This window comes from Myotis lucifugus, unplaced genomic scaffold (assembly GCF_000147115.1).
Source record: "Myotis lucifugus unplaced genomic scaffold, Myoluc2.0 scaffold_352, whole genome shotgun sequence".
In the NCBI taxonomy this organism is placed as follows: domain Eukaryota; kingdom Metazoa; phylum Chordata; class Mammalia; order Chiroptera; family Vespertilionidae; genus Myotis; species Myotis lucifugus.
In genome coordinates, this window is record NW_005871400.1 from 411,136 (window position 1) to 429,554 (window position 18,419).

The 18,419-nt window shown below is 38.5% G+C and overlaps 1 protein-coding gene across 1 annotated transcript in view; it reads left to right on the forward strand.

Moving 5' to 3' along the window:
• Positions 1-15,014: 15,014 nt before the first annotated feature.
• Positions 15,015-18,419, forward strand: part of LOC102423824 (ATP-binding cassette sub-family A member 3-like) — a 372,708-nt gene continuing 369,303 nt past the window's right edge. The window contains 2 exon segments of the mRNA XM_014466690.2: positions 15,015-15,074; positions 15,374-15,626. Coding sequence (XP_014322176.1) covers positions 15,015-15,074; positions 15,374-15,626 — 313 coding nt within the window.

The following is an 18,419-nucleotide window of genomic DNA, read 5'->3' on the forward strand; positions in this document are numbered from 1 at the left end:
AGGGTCTTTTTTATTCCAGATGAATTTTTGGAATAGTTCGTTCTAGGTCTGTGAAATATGCTGTTGGTATTTTAATGGGGCGTGCATTGAATTTATAGATTGCTTTGGGTAGTATGGACATTTTAATGATGTTGATTCTACCAATCCATGAACATGGTATGTTCTTCCATCTGTTTATGTCTTCCTCTATCTCTTTTTTCACCATCCTGTAGTTTTCTGAGTAGAGGTCTTTTACCTCTTTAGTTAAGTTTATTCCTAGGTATCTTAGTGTTTTTGGTGTGATGGTAAATGGGGTTGCTTTTTTAGTCTCTCTTTCTGTAAGTTCACTATTGGTGTATAGAAATGCCATCGATTTCATTCCATGTATATTTTTGATGTCTTCGTAGAAATTATTTGCTGATATACATGTGCGTTTATTTTGGGCTCTCAAATTCTGTTTCATTGGTTTGTGTGTATGTTTTTCTGCCAATAACACATTGTTTGATTATTTTTGCTTTGAAGCATAATTTGAAGTCAGGAAGTGTGATACCTCTGGCTTTGTTCTTTTTTTTCTCAGGATTGCTTGGCTGTTCTCAGGCTTTTGTTGTTACCTACAAAACTGTGTTGTTGTTGTTGTTGTTGTTGTTTAATTTATAAAGTGTTATTGGGATTTTGATGGTGATTGTATTAAATTTGTGTATTGCTTTAAGTATATGGGTATTTTCACTATGCTGACCTTCCAATCCATAAACTTGGAATATCTTTTAATTTATCCGTGTCTTCTTCAATCTCTTTTAAAAATATCTTGTACTTTTCAGTGTATAGGTCCTGCACCTCCTTTGTTAAGTTTATTCCTAGGTATTTTATTATTTTTGTATCAATTGCAAAAGGAATTGTATTTTCCATTTCTTTTTCTGAAATTTTATTGTTATTATATAGAAATGCAGTAGCTTTTTGCACATTGATTTTGTATCCTGCAACTTTATTATATTTGTCTATTGTTTCTAATTGGTGGAGTCTTTAGGATTTTCTTTATACAGAATTATGTCATTTGCAAAAAGTGACATTTTTATCTCTTCATTCCTAATTTGGCTGCCTTTTATTTCTTTCTCTTGCATGATTGCTCTGGCTAGGACTTCCACAACTATGTTGAATAAGAGTAGTGAAAGTGGGCATCCTTGTCTTGTTCCTGATCTTAGAAGCAAAACTGTTTTTCACCAGTGAGTATGACATTAGCTGAGGATTTGTCACATATGGCCTTAATTGTGTTGAGGTACTTTCCTTCTATTCCTATTTTATTGAGTGTTTTAACCATAAATGCATGTTGTATTTTGTCGAATGCTTTTTCTGCATCTATTCATATGATCATATGATTTTTATCTTTTATTTTACTAACGTGGTGTATGACATTGATCTATTTGCATATGTTGAACGGTTTTTGTGCCCTTGCAATGAATCCCACTTGATCATGTTGTATTATATTTTTGATGTATTGCTGTATTTGATATGCTAATATTTTGTTTAGGATATTTGTATCTGTATTCATGAGTGATATTGGTCTGTAGTTTTCTATTTTAATGTTATCCATGTCATATTTGGGTATCATGGTTATGTTGGCCTCATAAAATGTGTTAGGAATTATTATTGCCTCTCCTTTAATTTTTTGGAAGAGTTTGAGAAGTATCGATATCAAATCTTCTTTGAATGTTTGGTACAATTCACTAGTGAAGCCATTGGTTCTGGACTTTTACTTGGAGGTTTTTGATGGTTGTTTCAATTTCCTCACTCTTAATTGGCCTATTTAGATTTTCCATTTCTTTATGATTCAGTCTAAGATGGTTGTACTAGTATGTTTCTAGGAATCTATCAATTTCTTCTAGGTTGTTAAATTTGGTTGCATATAGTCTTTCATAGTAGTTTTTGTATGATGCTCTGTTTTTCTGTGGTATCTGTGGGTAACCTCTTTTATTTCTAGTTATGTTTATTGGAGTCTTTTATCTTTTTTCCTTAGTCAGTCTAGCCCAGCGGTTCTCGACCTGTGGGTCGCGACCCCTTTGGAGGTCGAACGACCCTTTCACAGGGGTTGCCTAAGACCATCAGAAAACACATATATAATTACGTATTGTTTTTGTGATTAATCACTATGCTTTAATTATGTTCAATTTGTAACACTGAAATTGGGGGTCACCACAACATGAGGAACTGTATTAAAGGGTCGCGGCATTAGGAAGGTTGAGAACCACTGGTCTAGCCAGAGGTTTGTCAATTTTATTAATCTTTTCAAAGTATTACCAGACAGGGACTGGGCCTTGAGTGGGTATGCCTCAGGCAGGCCTTTAGTGTGTAGGTTCTTGATTTTGTGTAGGAAAGATTTCACAACATGATTCCAGGTGATTTTGTGAGTATGTTTATTAAAGCTGGGGAGAGGGAAACAAAGGAAGAACTCAGGGTAGAAGAAGCAACAGGAGAGAGCCTAGACTGTGCTTTGCTTTGGTTCCCTAGAAACGTTATAGGAGAGAAGTGAGCTGGGCTGTTGCTAGTTGTCTGGATACTGGAGGTCACAGTGACAGAAGTGAGCCACGGTGGAGCTGCTTTTAGCTCACTGGAAAGTCAGAGAAAAGGGGGCCATGGAGACAGGATCAGGAAGTGAGCCCAGAATGAGCTGCTGCTACCTGCTGCTGGCCTGGTTGCACGTCTCATGGAGACCCTTAGAGTTTAGGAGGAAGCGAAAAGTTCATGCCTGAGAAGGGGTATGGTTGCTCTCTATACTGAGCCCACCCCGGTCTTTGCCTTCAGGGTTTTTATCTCTTATGTGGTTGAGAATTTTAGGGGAGGTTTTCCACAGAATATTCATTAGCTTTTCAGGTGCATTTTTAATATACTGATGCATCAAAATGAGCATATAGGGAAGTTTGGGGTTAGTCTTTCATCAGCTTTACTGTTTTACTTTTATCTTGGGCCTGTCTGGCTCTAATCAGGTTTTTATTATTTGTTCCCCTAATTTCATTAGTCCTTGGGTTTAGCTGGCACAAATGTCGTTAATTGGGTCTCTATTCTGTACTTCCCAGACTAAGGTGATTTAAGCCAGCGGTCACGTCCTCGGACCACTGGTGATCCGTGAGGTCTGAAAGATTGGCGACGGCTGATTTAAGCTATGTGTTCTCTGGTTAGGAAGGAGAGGTATAAATTATTTGCTTTCAAGTGTTGTTGGCTAGGGAAGTAGGGTCTTGTGATTCACTAGCTGGCTTTAAGTTGTTCAAATTGTTTGTATTTGTTTAACTTTCATGTTTTAGTTTCTCTATTTTACTGGTCCAGGAATTTTCCTAGCTTTTCACTGTCCTGCCACAAAGGTACCAGCTCTTTGTTGCACAATTTTTAGTATAGTCTTTTTGTTCTATATTTTATTTAATCCTGCTCTAATTTTTGGTATTTCTTTTTTTCTGCTAACTTTGGGCTGCTTTTGTTTTTATTTTCTAGTTTAAGATGTAATGTTAGGTTGTTTACTTGGGGATTTTCTTGTTTCTTGAGATAGCACTGTAATGATATAAATGTCCCTCTCATTACTGCTTTTCCTGCATCCCAGATATGTTATATTGTCATTCTCATTTGTCTCTACATTAACATTTTTGTTGTTGAAGCAATTACATTGTACAATTGATGAAAAGCAATTTTTGCTATGAAAAGTTTAACCTAGCAGCCTTCTAGATTTAATAGCCATAGAATTGTCTGTGAGAAGAAAGATTAACGCAAGTATGTATAGACTAATATATGAGAAGAATCTCATAAGAAACAATTATATACAAACTAATAAACTCTCAATATCATTTAAACTTATGTGCAAAAATTGATTATTCAAGTTAATTTTTGTAAATATCTCTTAGCCACTTTGTTCCTTTGAATATCAAGTTGATTATGATACCACTAGAGGCCCAGTACACGGAATTCATGAACTTGGGGGAGAAGGGGGTCCCTCAGCTCGGCCTTCACCCTCTCACATTCCAGGACCCCTCGGTAGGGTCCCTAAGCCTGGCCTGAGATCGGGGCCTATCAGGGCTTTCCTTCCCCGTCAAGATAGGGAATGTAAAAAGAAGCTGGCCCCACCCCCACCACTGCCACTGCTTGCCATCTGTGCAGCACTGCACCCCCCCCTCCTCTGCCACTGGTGGCCTCCCTCTGCAGTCGACAGGCATGGGGTGTGATGGCTTGGCTGGCCTGGGCCTCCCTCTGCAGAGCGATTGCTGGGCAGCTGCACACTTGCCACAGAGTAACCGCTGGTGGCTTGGGCCTCCCTCTTTCTTTGCTGGGGGGTGGGGCCAGCCCTGTGAGGGGTTGTCTGCCTACCTGATCGCCCCTAACCACTCACCTGCCTACCTGATCACCCCTAACCACTTGCCTGCCTACCTGATCACCCCTAACTGCTTGCTTGGGGGTGGAGCCAGCCCAGCGAGGGGCCTTCTGCCTACCTGATCACCCCTGACCACTCTGCCTGCCTACCTGATCTCCCCTAACCACTGACCTGCCTACTTGATCGCCCCTAACCACTTGCCTGCCTACCTGATCACCCCTAACTGCTGGTCTGCCTATCTGACCCCCCTAACTGCTGGCCTGCCTGATTGCCCCTAACCACTTGCTTGGGGGTGGGGCCAGCCTGGCGAGGGGCCATGGTGGTTCTGGTCTCTGGTTGTTCCGGTATTACATAGGATACCCGCTTTTCTGTTGATGCCATTTGTTTGGAGAATCATTTTCCAACATTTCACTTTTAGTCTGTATTTTTCTTTGCAGCTGAGATGTGTCTCCTGAAGGCAGCATAATGTGGTTGTTGTTTTTTTTATTCAGTCTGCTACTCTGTGCCTCTTTATTGGTAAGTTCAGTCCATTTACAGTGATTATTGATGTATGGTTATTTAGTGTGATTATTTTCTGTTTTCTTGTAGCTCTGGTCTCTGTAGTAATGAGGATTGGCAGGCGTCTGTGGCCTCCTCTCTTGGGTGGGGTTAGTCGCAAAGTGCACCTGTTGCTAAAAAAACAGTTTCTGTAGTTTCAGTTCTTAGGGTTGCAAATAATGTGCTCTGCATCCCAACACTCACTGCTACACCCTCTGTGGGGGCCCACTGGTAGGACTGAGAGGGTGAGGTGAGGTGAGGTGGCCAGGTTCTGTGGCTTTTTTTCAGTTTAGAATGGCAATTGCCAGACAATTATTGCTGCATCTCTGTGCTTTGTCCCTCTCTAGGTTACTGGGTTCAGCTGCAATGCATGCTGACCACTCCCACAGGAATGCACACTGTCTGTTTCTGCCGCTGAAGGGAGTGCCAGCAGAACCTGATTACTACGCTCTATGGCAGCGGTTCTCAACCTGTGGGTCATGACCCCTTTGGCGGTCGAACGACCCTTTCACATGGGTCGCTTAAGACCATCCTGCATATCAGATATTTACATTCCGATTCATAACAGTAGCAACATTACAGTTATGAAGTAGCAACAAAAATAATTTTATGGTTGGGTCACAACATTAGGAACTGTATTTAAAGGGCCAGAAAGTCGAGAACCACTGCTCTATGGGTTGAGACATGCTCTGAGCTATGCGTTGTGAGTTTCTGGCTGAATCCCTGGCACCATCTTAGCTCTTCTCTCTTCTAACCTCCCTGGTCAGCTCCCAATTTGTTGCCATATAGTTGTTTTTTTGTTGTTTGTTTTGTTTTTACAATCCTTTGTATTTTTGTGATGTCCGTTGCTACTTCTTCACATATTTTGTTTCTGATTTGGATCCTCTCTGTTTCTTGATGAGTCTGGCTAGAGGTTCATCAATCTTGTTTATCATTGCAAAGAACCAGCTCTTGGTTTCATTGACCTTTTCTATTGTTTGTTTATTCTCTATGTCATTTATTTCCTCTCTAATTTTTATTATTACCTTCCTTCTACTTACTCTGGGCTTTTCTGGTTGTTCTTTCTAATTCTTATAGTTGTATAGTTAGATTGTTTATTTTAGCTTTTTATTTTTTCCTGAGGTAGGCCTGTAGTGCTATGAACTTCCTTCTCAGGACTGCTGTGTCCCATAGATTTTGGTTTTGTGTGTTCATTTTCATTAGTTTCCAGGAAGTTTTTCATTGCTTCCTTGATTTAATTGGTAATCCATTCATTGTTTAATAACATGCTACTTAGCCTCCATGTGTTTGAATGTTTTGAGTGTTTTTATTGTAGTTGATTTCTAGTTTCATCCATTGTTATCTGAGAAGATGCTTGATATTATTTCAATCTTCTTGACTTTTTTAAAGCTTATTTTGTGTCCTAGTATATGGTCTGTCTTTGAGAATGATCTGTGTGCACTTGAGAAGAATGTATATTTTGCTACTTTTGGATTAAATATTCTGTAAATATCAATTAAATTAATCCAATCTTGTGTATCATTTAAAGCCACTATTTTCTTGTTTGGAAGATTTATCCAGTGATGTCAGTGAGGTGTTAAAGTCCCCTACTATGACTGTATTGCTGTCTATCTCTCCTTTAAGGTCCATCAAGAGTATTTTTATATATTTCAGTGCTCCTATATTGTGTGCATTTATGTTAACAAGGATTATATTTTCTTGTTGGATTGATTCCTTTAGTTTTATGTAGTGATCTTCTTTGTCTCTGTATGGCCCCCCTTTATTCTTCTTTCATTATCTTCTTAAAGCAGTCTACTTAGCATTTCTTGCAATGGTGGTTTGATGGTAATGTACTCCTTTAGCCTTCTTTTGGTCTGGAAAGCTCTTTATTTTTCCTTCAAGTTTGAATGATAGCCTTGCTGGAGATACTAGTCTTGGATTCAGTCCCTTGGTTTTCATTACTTTGTATACTTCATGCCTTTTCCTTCTACCCTGTTTTTCTATTGAGAAATCAGCTGACAGACTAATGGGGACTCTCTTGTAGGTAACTTCCTGCCTCTTTCTTGCAGCCTTTAAGATTCTTTGTCTTTAATGTTTGCCATTTTACATTTTGGAGTAGATCTTTTCGGGTTCATCTTGATTGAGAAACTCTTTTTTTTTTCTTTTTTAACTTGTGTGATTTTTTTTCTTCACCAGGTTAGGGAAGTTTTCTGTTATTATTTCTTCAAAGAGGGTCTCCATTCCTTGCTAATATTCTTCTCCTTTTGGTACTTCTGTGATGTGGATATTGTTATGTTTCATGTTGTCCCAAAGCTCCTTTAAACTACCCTCCTGCATTTCAAATTGCTGCTCTGATTGGGTGTTTTTTCTATTTTGTCTTATAATTTGCTGATTCAGTACCCAACTTCTTCTCATATACTGTTGATTCCTTCCAGGATATTCTTTCTTTCAGCTATCATTCTTCATTTCTCATTTGTTCTTATTCATGGTTTCTACATCTTTGTTCATGCTTATATAGATCTCATTTAGTGCCTTGTAGTTCTCAGTAAGTTACTTGTAGTTTTCACTAAGTTTTTTGAGCATCTTTATAACCATTACTTTGAACTCTATAACTCATAAATTGCTTGCCTCCATTTCATTAAGATCCTTTCCCAGTGATTTCTCCTTTTCTTTCATTTGGGGGTTGGTTCTTTGTCTCCCCATTTTAGCTATATCTTTGTGTTTGTTTCTATGTATTAGATAGAACTACTATGCCTCTGAGTCTCATGGCATGGCCTTATGTAGACAGTACCTTGTGGGACCTAATGGTGGAGCCTTATTGATCTCCTGAGTTGGATGATCTAGTAATGTCCCTTATATGGGTTATTTGGGCTCTTCTATTGTACTTGGGTCTTGATGGCTGATGACCCATTTGATGGTGGGGTCTCCCCTCAGGTTTGCTGACAGTAAGTCTCAACCCTGACCACATCTTGCCAACTATTATACAAGTATTTGGATCTGCTGTTTGTGGAGCTAGCTGGATTTTCCTCTGATGTTGTTGACTCTGGCCCCTTGTTGTGTTGCTCCCAGGCCTCCCGGGAGGTTCTCTGATGCAGGCCAATGTGAGTCACTGTCTGAGCAGTTCAGGAAGCCAGGTTAAAGCGGCTAGTTCGGGAATCCAGGGGCACTGAGTCAGCAGTGCCAAATCGTGGCACTGGTGCAGTCTTCTGGGTGCACCCGGTCATGGCTGCAGGGCTGGTCATCCGGACTGCTGGGTCAAGCACTGGGTCACAGCAGCAGGTAGGTGCATGTGGGGGCTTCGGTTCATGGCAGTGGGGCCGAGCACTCAGGGTTGTGATGTGGATCCACGTGTCTGGACGTCCCAGGCCACAGCTTGGGGCTGGGGGCCAGGCACGCAGAGTCATAACTGCAGGGCCTGTCTTTCTGGGATGTCTGGTCAGTTCCACCAGGGCGTGGCTCCTGGCCAGGGCACCAGAGTGTGATGGCTGGGCCAGTTGTGTCAGTCTGCAGCCTCAGGGTGCTGGGTCTTGGCAGTTCCCCACAGCCTCCTCCCAAGAAGGATCCTGTGGATATTCCAAAATGGCATGCTCTCTAATCCTAAGCTGCTGTGGCCAGCAGCTGCCCCTTCAGGAGCACCTGAACAGCCGGGCCCTAGTCTCCGCACCTACAGACAGATGCCCACCCACTCTCACATGCACACATGCTCTCTCGCACACGCTCACCCACTCGCACTCTCACCCTCACCCCGGTCCTGTTCTCCACCATGTTGGAATTCCTCAAGAGGGTATCACAGTTTTTATCTACTCATCTACTCATAGGCACTTGGGCTGCTTCCAAATCTTGGCTATTATAAATAATGCTGCAATGTAGATTGGAATGCAAATATTCTTTTGAATTAGTGTTTCATGTTTCTTTGGATATTTTCCCAGAAGTGAAATCACTGGGACATAAGGCAGATCCATTTTTAATTTATTTGAGGAAACTCCATACTGCTTTCCACAGTGGCTGTACCAGTCTGCATTCCCACCAGTAGTGTACGAGGGTTCCCTTTTCTCCACATCCTTGCCAGCACTTGTTTTTTGAAGATTTATTGATGATAGCCATTCTTATAAGCATGAGGTGATATCTCATTGTGATTTTAATTTGCATCTCTCTAATGATCAGTGACACTGAGCATCTTTTCACATGTCATTGAGCATCTGTATGTGCTCTTTGAAGAAGTGTCTATTCAGGGCCTTTGCCCATTTTTTAATTCGATTGATTTTTTGGTGTTGAGTTTTGTAAATTCTTTATAAATTTTGGATATTAACCCTTTATTGGATGTATCATTGGCAAATATGTTCTTCCATTCAGTGGATTGTCATTTCATTTTGTTGATGTGCAAAAATGTTTTAGTTTGATGTAGTCCCATTTGTTTATATTTATTTATTTTTGTTTCTCTTGAGTGAGGAGATATATCAAAAAATATTGCTATGAGAAATATCCAAAATTTTACTGCCTATGTTTTCTTCTATGCCAGCGGTTCTCAACCTGTGGGTCGTGACCCCTTTGGCGGTTTCTGTTGCAAAGTTTCTGTTGGAAAATCAATAGTCATATTGGGCACTCCCTTGTAGGTAAGTAATTGCTTTACTCTTGCTGCTTTTAAGATTCTCTCTTTGTATTTAAATTTCTGCATTTTAATTATGATGTGTCTTGGTGTGAGCCTCTGTGGGTTCCTCTTTTTTGGAACTGTCTGTGCTTCCTGGACTTGTAACTCTTTCTGGACTATTTCTTTCACCAGGTAGGGCAGCGGTTCTCAACCTGTGGGTCGTGACCCCTTTGGCGGTTGAGCTACCCTTTCACAGAGGTCGCCTAAGACCATCCTGCATATCAGATATTTACATTATGATTCATAACAGTAGCAACATTACAGTTATGAAGTAGCAACGAAAATAATTTTATGGTTGGGTCACAACATGAGGAACTGTATTTAAAGGGCCAGAAGGTTGAGAACCACTGTCCTATGCTTTTTATGGTATTAAGTCTTACATTTAAGTCTTTAATCTATTTTGAGTTTATTTTAGTACATGGTATAAGTACATGGTCTAGTTTCATTTATTTTGTACATATCTCTTCAATTTTCCCAACATCATGAAATGAACAGACTGTCTTTACCACATTGTATATTCTTGCCTCCTTTGTCAACTATTAATTGACCATGACTTTATTGAGGTTGGGTTTATTTTTCTGCTTTCTATTCTGTTCCATTGATCAGCATGTTTGTTTTAATTAGAATAATATGCTGTTTTCATTACTATGGCCTTATAGTATAGTTTGATATCAGGTAGCATTATTCCTCCAACTTTGTTCTTCTTTCTTAAGATTGCTATGTATTCAGGCTGCTCTGTGGTTCCATATAAATTTTTGGAATATTTGTTCTATTTCTGTGTGATATCCCATTGGTATCATGATAGTAATTGTATTGAATCTATATATTGCTTTGGCTATTACGGAAATTTCGTGATGTTATACTAGTATATTCCTATGCACGAACATGGTATATGCTTCCACTTATTTGTATCTTCATCAATTTCTTTTTTCAGTGTCACATAATTTTATGAGTATAGGTCTTTTACATCCTTGTTTAAATTTATTTCTAGGTATCTTTTTTGATGCAATTATAATTGGGATGATTTTCTTAGTTTCCCTTTTTGATAGTTTATTATTGGTGTATAAAAATCATCTGACTTCTGGCTATTTATTTTGTATCCTGCCACTTTACTGAATTCATTTATTTGCCTATTGTTTTTATGGAAAGACTATGAGCAGTTTTCACAAATATTTCATGTGAGTTTGATCAACAATATGAATTTTTGTGTAGAAAAATATATCTATATATATAGAAGCCAAGCGACCGGAACAACTGAAACAACAGGAATGACCAGTCACTATGACATGCACTGTGGGGGCCAACTGCCCCTAATTGGGGCCCTAATTTCCCCCACAACCTCCCACGTCCCCTTGCCTCCTCCCCACTGACCCGGCCCCAGTCAGTCCCCATTGGGATGGGCTGGTTGGACCCCACCCATGCACGAATTCATGCACCAGGCCTGTAGTGTGTGTGTGTGTGTGTGTGTGTGTGTGTGTATATATATATATATATATATATTACTTATTAATTATGTTGTGTTTGGATCTTCTCTATTTTTTCTGGTATTTTTCTGCTCCATAGGTCTATATCAGTGATGGCAAACCTTTTGAGCTCGTCATGTCAGCATTTTGAAAAACCCTAACTTAACTCTGATGCCGTGTCACATATAGAAATTTTTTGATATTTGCAACCATAGTAAAACAGAGACTTATATTTTTGATATTTATTTTATATATTTAAATGCCATTTAACAAAGAAAAATCAACCAAAAAAATGAGTTCGCGTGTCACCTCTGACACGCGTGTCATAGGCTCGCCATCACTGGTCTATATCTTTGTTTTTCTTCCAGTACCATCCTATTACAATTACTGTAGCTTTTTAATATATTTTGAAATCAGGAAGTGTGATGCCTTCAGCTTTCCCCCCTCCCCGCCCTCAAGATTGCTTTTGCTATTAAGTCTCTATGTCAGTGGTTCTTAACCTTCTGGCCCTTTAAATACAGTTCCTCATGTTGTGACCCAACCATAAAATTATTTTCGTTGCTACTTCATAACTGTAATGTTGCTACTGTTATGAATCATAATGTGTAGTGGTCAAGCGGAAAGAAGTTAACTAGAAGAGGACGTTCTGCCGGGAGAAGGCGTGAGCCTGCAAGCGGGCCGCGTCAGAACAAAGTCTTGCACGCGAGACTTACTGTTCCGAGGCAGAACTTTCCTTGACGTGATGAATAGTCCATGAGGGCATAGAAAGTTCAGGGGAGGGTGCACTGCTGCAGGTGGAAAGAATCTTTATATAATATAGGAAATTAATAGTGTAATGTATAACTTAGCTTTGATGATTTCTTAAAGCATGTTTGTTAATCATTGTCACTTGCTGTACCCCATTGTTAATCATTGTCACTTGCTGTACTCCATTGTTGTTTGCTGTGCTCACCCTCAATAAAAGCCAGAAGGCATCAGAGGGTCTTTGCTATTCGCCTGAGCGAGCGGTAGCCCTCTGCTTCTCCGTATCCTGTCGTCCGACTCATCTCTGCATCTCCGTTCACCAAGAACATCAATATAATGTAAATATCTGATATGCAGGATGGTCTTAGGCGACCCATGTGAAAGGGTTGTTCGACCGCCAAAGGGGTCGCGACCCACAGGTTGAGAACCGCTGCTCTATGTGTACTTTAGGGTTGTTTTCTATTTTGGCTTTAAAATCGTTTGAATTTTGATAGGGATTGTATTTCATTTGTAGATCCCTTTATTTTTTTTAAAATTTACAAGTAAAGGCAGTGTTTATTAAAATACATTCCATTTTCAAAATGTAGTAGAATCAGCTGTTAAGTGCGTATACATTTTTTGGGGACACTTTGTATTTTCTGGGTAGAATGACAAGAAGAGTGAAAGTGAGGTGGAAATCACTTTTTAACTTGCTCTAATCTTACATATATTTATGGTATTTCTCAAAATATTTTCCAAATCTGTTAGATCCTAACGTGAGGTTCATGATACCACACTTAGAAACAAATTTTAAAAACCAATTGGAGAAAAACATCCTAATATGCCTCCACTTTAGCATTCCGACCTTCCCTCCTCCAAGAGTGAAAAAAGAAGAGCCCTTCGGACATTTCTTAATTATAACAGGAGGCTTGGTGAGGCAGGCACCGAACCTCAGAGCCTTCCTCCCCTTAACGTCTGTATTCACTTATTATCATTGGGATTGAAGAGTGTCCTGAGGAAAAAAGACTAGAACCATTGCACTATTGGAATTCAGACATAAATGTGATGAATGGGTGGCCCTAGTGAAAGACTACAAATAGGAGCCATAGGGCTTCCGAGGGAACATCAGAGCCAAAGCATAAAGTCAACATGTTTCAATCTTCTATTTACACTTAGAAACATCAGAGTTGGTGCCAAGAATTGGTGAAATTTCTCTTAGACTTTTCATTTGTACGGAGGGCATAAAAACACCTGGACTCAGAGGGCTTGGGAAAGGGGTTTTCCCTGAAGGGAACTGTGCTATGCAACCTTTGGGTTCCCTGGGTTTGGAAGGGTGGGGGGACACTTGCCACTCATCTCAAGCTAGTGATCAGGATTTCAACAGGACTGCAGAGAACACACGCGCTGGTGTCTGACTCTCACGTTAAACTTAATGGGTGAATGAATACAGCAAAAAGTAAATGGCGGTATGGGGCAGCCTATACTCTCAGGTTTGGTCAATGGGAAAAATGGGTGAGTGTTTCCCAAGGGCAGGGCTACATAACCAAGAATGGATGTGGGGTCAGCTTTGGTTCTGTCCAGTGAGACTTCCTGGAGGGACAAACAGGCCCTAGTGGAGAGAAGCTACAGATAGCACCAGGGGTCTGTAGTGTTCCTAGACTGACGACCTTCCACTCTGTGGCTCAATCCCTTGTTTCTCCTGCTCCCTTCTCCTCCTTTCTCTCCATTTGTAGATCCCTTTAGATAATATGGACAGTTTAACAGTTACAAATCTTCCAATACATTAACACAGGACATCTTTCCACTTACTGGTGTCAGCTCTAATTTCCGTCATCAGTTTTATAGTTTTCAATGTACAAAATTTTTACCTCTTTGGTTAAGTTTATTTCTAAATATTTTTTTTTGTTTCTGATGCTAGTGGAAATGGGATTGTTTTCTTAATTCCATTTTCAGTTATGTTATTAGTCTCTAGAATCTCAACTTCTTTTTCTTTTTTTTAAAAAATATTTTATTGATTTTTTTACAAAGAGGAAGGGAGAGGGATAGAGAGTTAGAAACATCAATGAGAGAGAAACATCGATCAGCTGCCTCCTGCACACCCCCTACTGGGGCTGTGCCCGCAACCAAGGTACATGCCCTTGACCGGAATCGAACCTGGGACCCTTCAGTCCGCAGGCCAACGCTCTATCCACTGAGCCAAACCGGTTAGGGCTCAACTTATTTTTCTATGTTGATTTTGTGTCCTATAACTTTGCTGAATTCATTTAATTAGTTCTTTTAGTTTTATTAGTTCTAATACTGTGGTTTTTTTGTGGAGCCTTTAGGGTTTTCTGTATATATGATTATACCACCTGGGAACAGAGACAATTTTAGGTATTTATTTGGATGTATTTGATAATCTTGCATATTGTTCTTATCAGGACTGCTAGTATTATGTTCAATAGAAGTGACAAGAGTGGGCATCCTTGCCTTGCTTTAGATCTACCAGGAAAAAGCTCTCAGTTTTTCACTTTTGAGTATGATGTCAGCTGTGAGCTTCTCATATATGACCTTTATTTTGCTGAGTAATTATTTTTGTATATATAATTTGTTGAATGTTTTTATTCTGAAAGAGTGAATTTTGTCAAATGCTTTTTTGCATCTATTGAGATGATTAGATGATTTTAAACCTTCATTCTGTTATGTGTTATATTACATTTAATGATTTTCATATGCTGAACCATCCTTGCATCCCAGAGATAAATTTCATTTGATCATGATGTGTGATTTTAATGTATTGTTGACTTCAATTTGAATACATTAAGGATTTTTCATCTGTGTTTATCAGAGATATTGGCCCATTGTTTCTTTTTCTTGTAGGGTCCTTATCTGGATTTGGCATCAAGATAATGGTGGCCTCCTAAAATGAGTTTGGAAGTGTTCTTTACTCTATAATTGTTTTGGAAAACTTTGAAGAGGATTGGTATTAACTCTTATTTAGATGTTTGGTAGAATTCACCTGTGGATCTACCTGGTCCTAGAAACTAGGATAGGAAACATCAGGTTCTGGAGAAATAGAACTACTTCTTACTGTTATTTCTTTACTTCCTTGTGTTTTAAACATACTGGAATTTCATTAGATATTAAGTAAATTAATAGATAGAAAAATATAAACAATATCATTTTCTTTATCTCAAATACATAATTATTCTTGTACCAATCTTTAAGTCTTAATAAGGAGAAAATTAGGAGAAAGGAGTAATGCTGTTATTTGCTTGATCTTCACATCATTAGGTAACTTAACATTAAAAAAAACCCTTTTCTCCATAATTGGAGTTGAATATACACTCTTTGTAGAAGAATGGATTTCTTGACATTCAATCAATTTTCCGTGCTTCTCTGGAAAAATTTTACCATAAAGGTAGGTAAAAGCATTCAAGGAAAATATCTATAAATGCCTGCCTGTTGCAATTCAGGATATGTGTGTTTTAAAAATCAATTTAATAGCTGTAGGTAGCTCTTCCAAACCTATAAAACTATATTAATCAATAGTATAGTCTGATCTATAAGAAGGTTGGTAGTGGAGAGGGGAGGGGGTGGTACAAGAAAGTCCAGGAAAGACTAGTATTTTCTAGTGTTAAATTAGAAGAATATAATAGAACTATTTATTGGCATTTAATGTGTACTCTTAATTAACACTATCTTTTGTTCCTCTTCTAGAGAAGGCATTACATTAATTTATTATTTGAAGTCCTAACAGCAGTGGTATTTCCAATGTTGCTTTTGCTATTCCGTTCATTTGCTACTATACAAGTTGCTGGACCTCATTATTATAAACCTCTACGCATCAGTGGTTTGCCTTCTTTCCTCCAAAATCCTCAAGAGTGGGAATTGATTTATGTGCCTTCTAATATTAATGTGGTAAAAGAGATCATTGAGAGCATGAAGAGGAATTTAAACATCAGTATAAAAGGTTAGAAATAAAGGTTTTCTGTAAAACTTATCCTTAATTTGTTATAGAACTAAAACAAACCTATATAATAAAGAGGTAATATGCAAATTGACCATCACACCCTCGCACAAGATGGCTGCCCCGTGTGGTCAAAGATGGCCACCACAAGATGGCCAGCAGGGGAGGGCAGTTAGGGGTGATGAGGCCTGCAGTGGAGTGCAGTTAGGGGGGACCCAGGCATGCAGGGGAGGGTAGTTGGGGGCAACCAGGCCTGCAGGGGAGCAGTTAGATGTCGATCAGGCTGGCAGGAGAGTGGTTAGGGGGTGATCAGGCCAGCAGGCAGAAGTGGTTAGGGGCAGGCAGGCAGGCAGGCGAGTGGTTGGGAGTCCACAGTCCTGGATTGTGAGAGGGATGTCCGACTGCCCGTTTATGCCTGATCCACCTGGGATCAGGCTTAAACAGGCAGTCGGACATCCCTCAAGGGTCCTAGATTGGAGAGAGTGCTGGGCTGAGGAACACCCCCCCCCCCCCCTGCACAAATGTCATGCACCGGGCCTCTAGTGTAAGAAGTAATAAAGTTGGAGGAATTACACTTTAAAATTACAATTTTAAGACTTATAATATAATTGTAGTGATAAAGACACTGTGCTATTGGAGGAATAGACACATAGAACAAAGAACCCAGTGATAGACCTATACAAATAGTCCAGAATATTTTTTATAATGGTGCAAAAGAATTCAGTGGAAGGATAATTTTTCAACAAATGTGCTGAACAATTGGACATCAATAGACAAAAAAATAAAAATTGCATCAAAATGAATCAGATCTAAAAGTAAAATGATAAAAAATTTGGAGAGAAAATATTTGTAACTTAGAGTTAGTTGAAAAATTATCAAATATGACACCAAATGTATCATCCATGAAAGAAAAAAAATGGATTAATTATGCTTCTGGTATATATGGTTGATCTTGGAGTTAAAATATACATACTTAATTGTCACACTTTACCTAGTTTACCACTTGTCATAATGTCAAATGATTACCAATATATATAGATCCCTTTATGTATTTCTCTTTATGTTCTAGTTTTCAAATCTACATAAGTTGAAAATCTTACCAGGTAGTGTTATAATTCACACACATATTTTAAAGAACATAAGAAAACTATTTCTCACATATTTACCATGGCTGTGGCTCTTCCTTCATCCTCGAAGTTCCAAGTTTTCTTTTGATATCATTTTCCTTCTTTCTGAAGAAATTCCTTAAATAATTTCTTAGAGCAGGTCTAATAGTAACAAATTCTCTTTGTTTTCCTTCATGTGAGGATGTATGTATTTCAACTTCATGGTCTTGAGGTTATTTTCATTTGTTATAAAATTCTGGATTGACAATTATCCCTTTCAGTATTAAAAAAATATTTCCCACTTTCTTCTGATCTCCTTGGTCTCAGGGAAAAAATATCTGTGATACTTTGAATCCTTGTTTTCCTATAGATAATGTGTCATTTCTCTCTGGGTGCTTTTAAGACATTTTCTTTCTTTGTCTGTCAAAAGTTAGATTATGATGTGTCTGAGCATGGATTTTGTTTGGTTTATTCTGTATAGAGTTCACTGAGCCTTTTGAATCTGTAAGTTTGTCTCTTTCAACAAATCTGGAGAATTTGGGGCATTATTTCTCAAAATTGTTTTTCAATAAGGCCTTCTTTCTCTTCTAAGACTATGAAGACATAAATGCTAGACATTTTATATTTCCCAAAAGAGGCTCTATTTAATTTCTTTTCAAAATTTTTTCTCTCTTGTTTCAGTTAGGTAATTTCTGCTGATCTGTCTTCACTGACTCCTTTCTCTGGTATTTCAGTACAGCTATTGATCCATAAATAGTGTTGTTTTTTTTAAAGCACAGTTTTAAGTGATCTCCATCTTCTGATTTACCTAAAAAAAAAGAGAAAAAAAGCCCAATAGCTTTTTTGAGATATAATGCACATACCATACATTCACTCATTTAAATTCAGTGGCTTTTAGCATATTTCCAGAGTTGTGCAACCATTACCACAATCAGTTTTAGTGCATTTTTTCGTCAAAAATAAGCCTCATAACCTTCAGTCAGGACACCACAATTTCCTATCTTCAGCAGGATTAGGAAAACATCTACTTTTTTCCAAATACATTTGCCTTTTATAAACCTTTTATGTAAATTGTTTATATACACCCTTTCCATATTGATTTTATATAAATGCAATATGTAAATTTTTGTGATTGGCTTCTTTCACTTCATATAATGTTTTCAGAGTTTATCCTTGTTATAGCATGTATCATTACTTCATTCCTTTTTGTTGTTAAATATCACATTGTATGAATATACTGTATTCAGTCGGTATATCCTTCATCAGTGGATGGGCATTCAGGTTGTTTACACCTTTGGGTTATTATAAATTGTACTTCTGTGACTACACATCTGTTAGTTTAATGTAGACATATGTTTTCATTTCTTTTGGGTATACACCTAGGGGTAGAATGAGTACCTTATGTGGTAACTCTGTGTTTAACTTTTTGAGGGACTGACAGGCTTAATTTAAAGTTGTACCATTTTACATTCTGGTCAGCAGTGTATGGAGGAACCATATTTCAACATCCTCACCAGCACTTGTTGTCATCTATCTTTTTTATTGTAGCCATCTCAATGGATGTGAAGTGGTATCTCATTGTGATTGTGATTTGCATTTTCCTGATGAATAATGACTTACCTATATACAGGGGTGGGCAAAACTAGGTTTACAGTTGTGAGTACATGAAACACAGAGTTTATTCTTATAT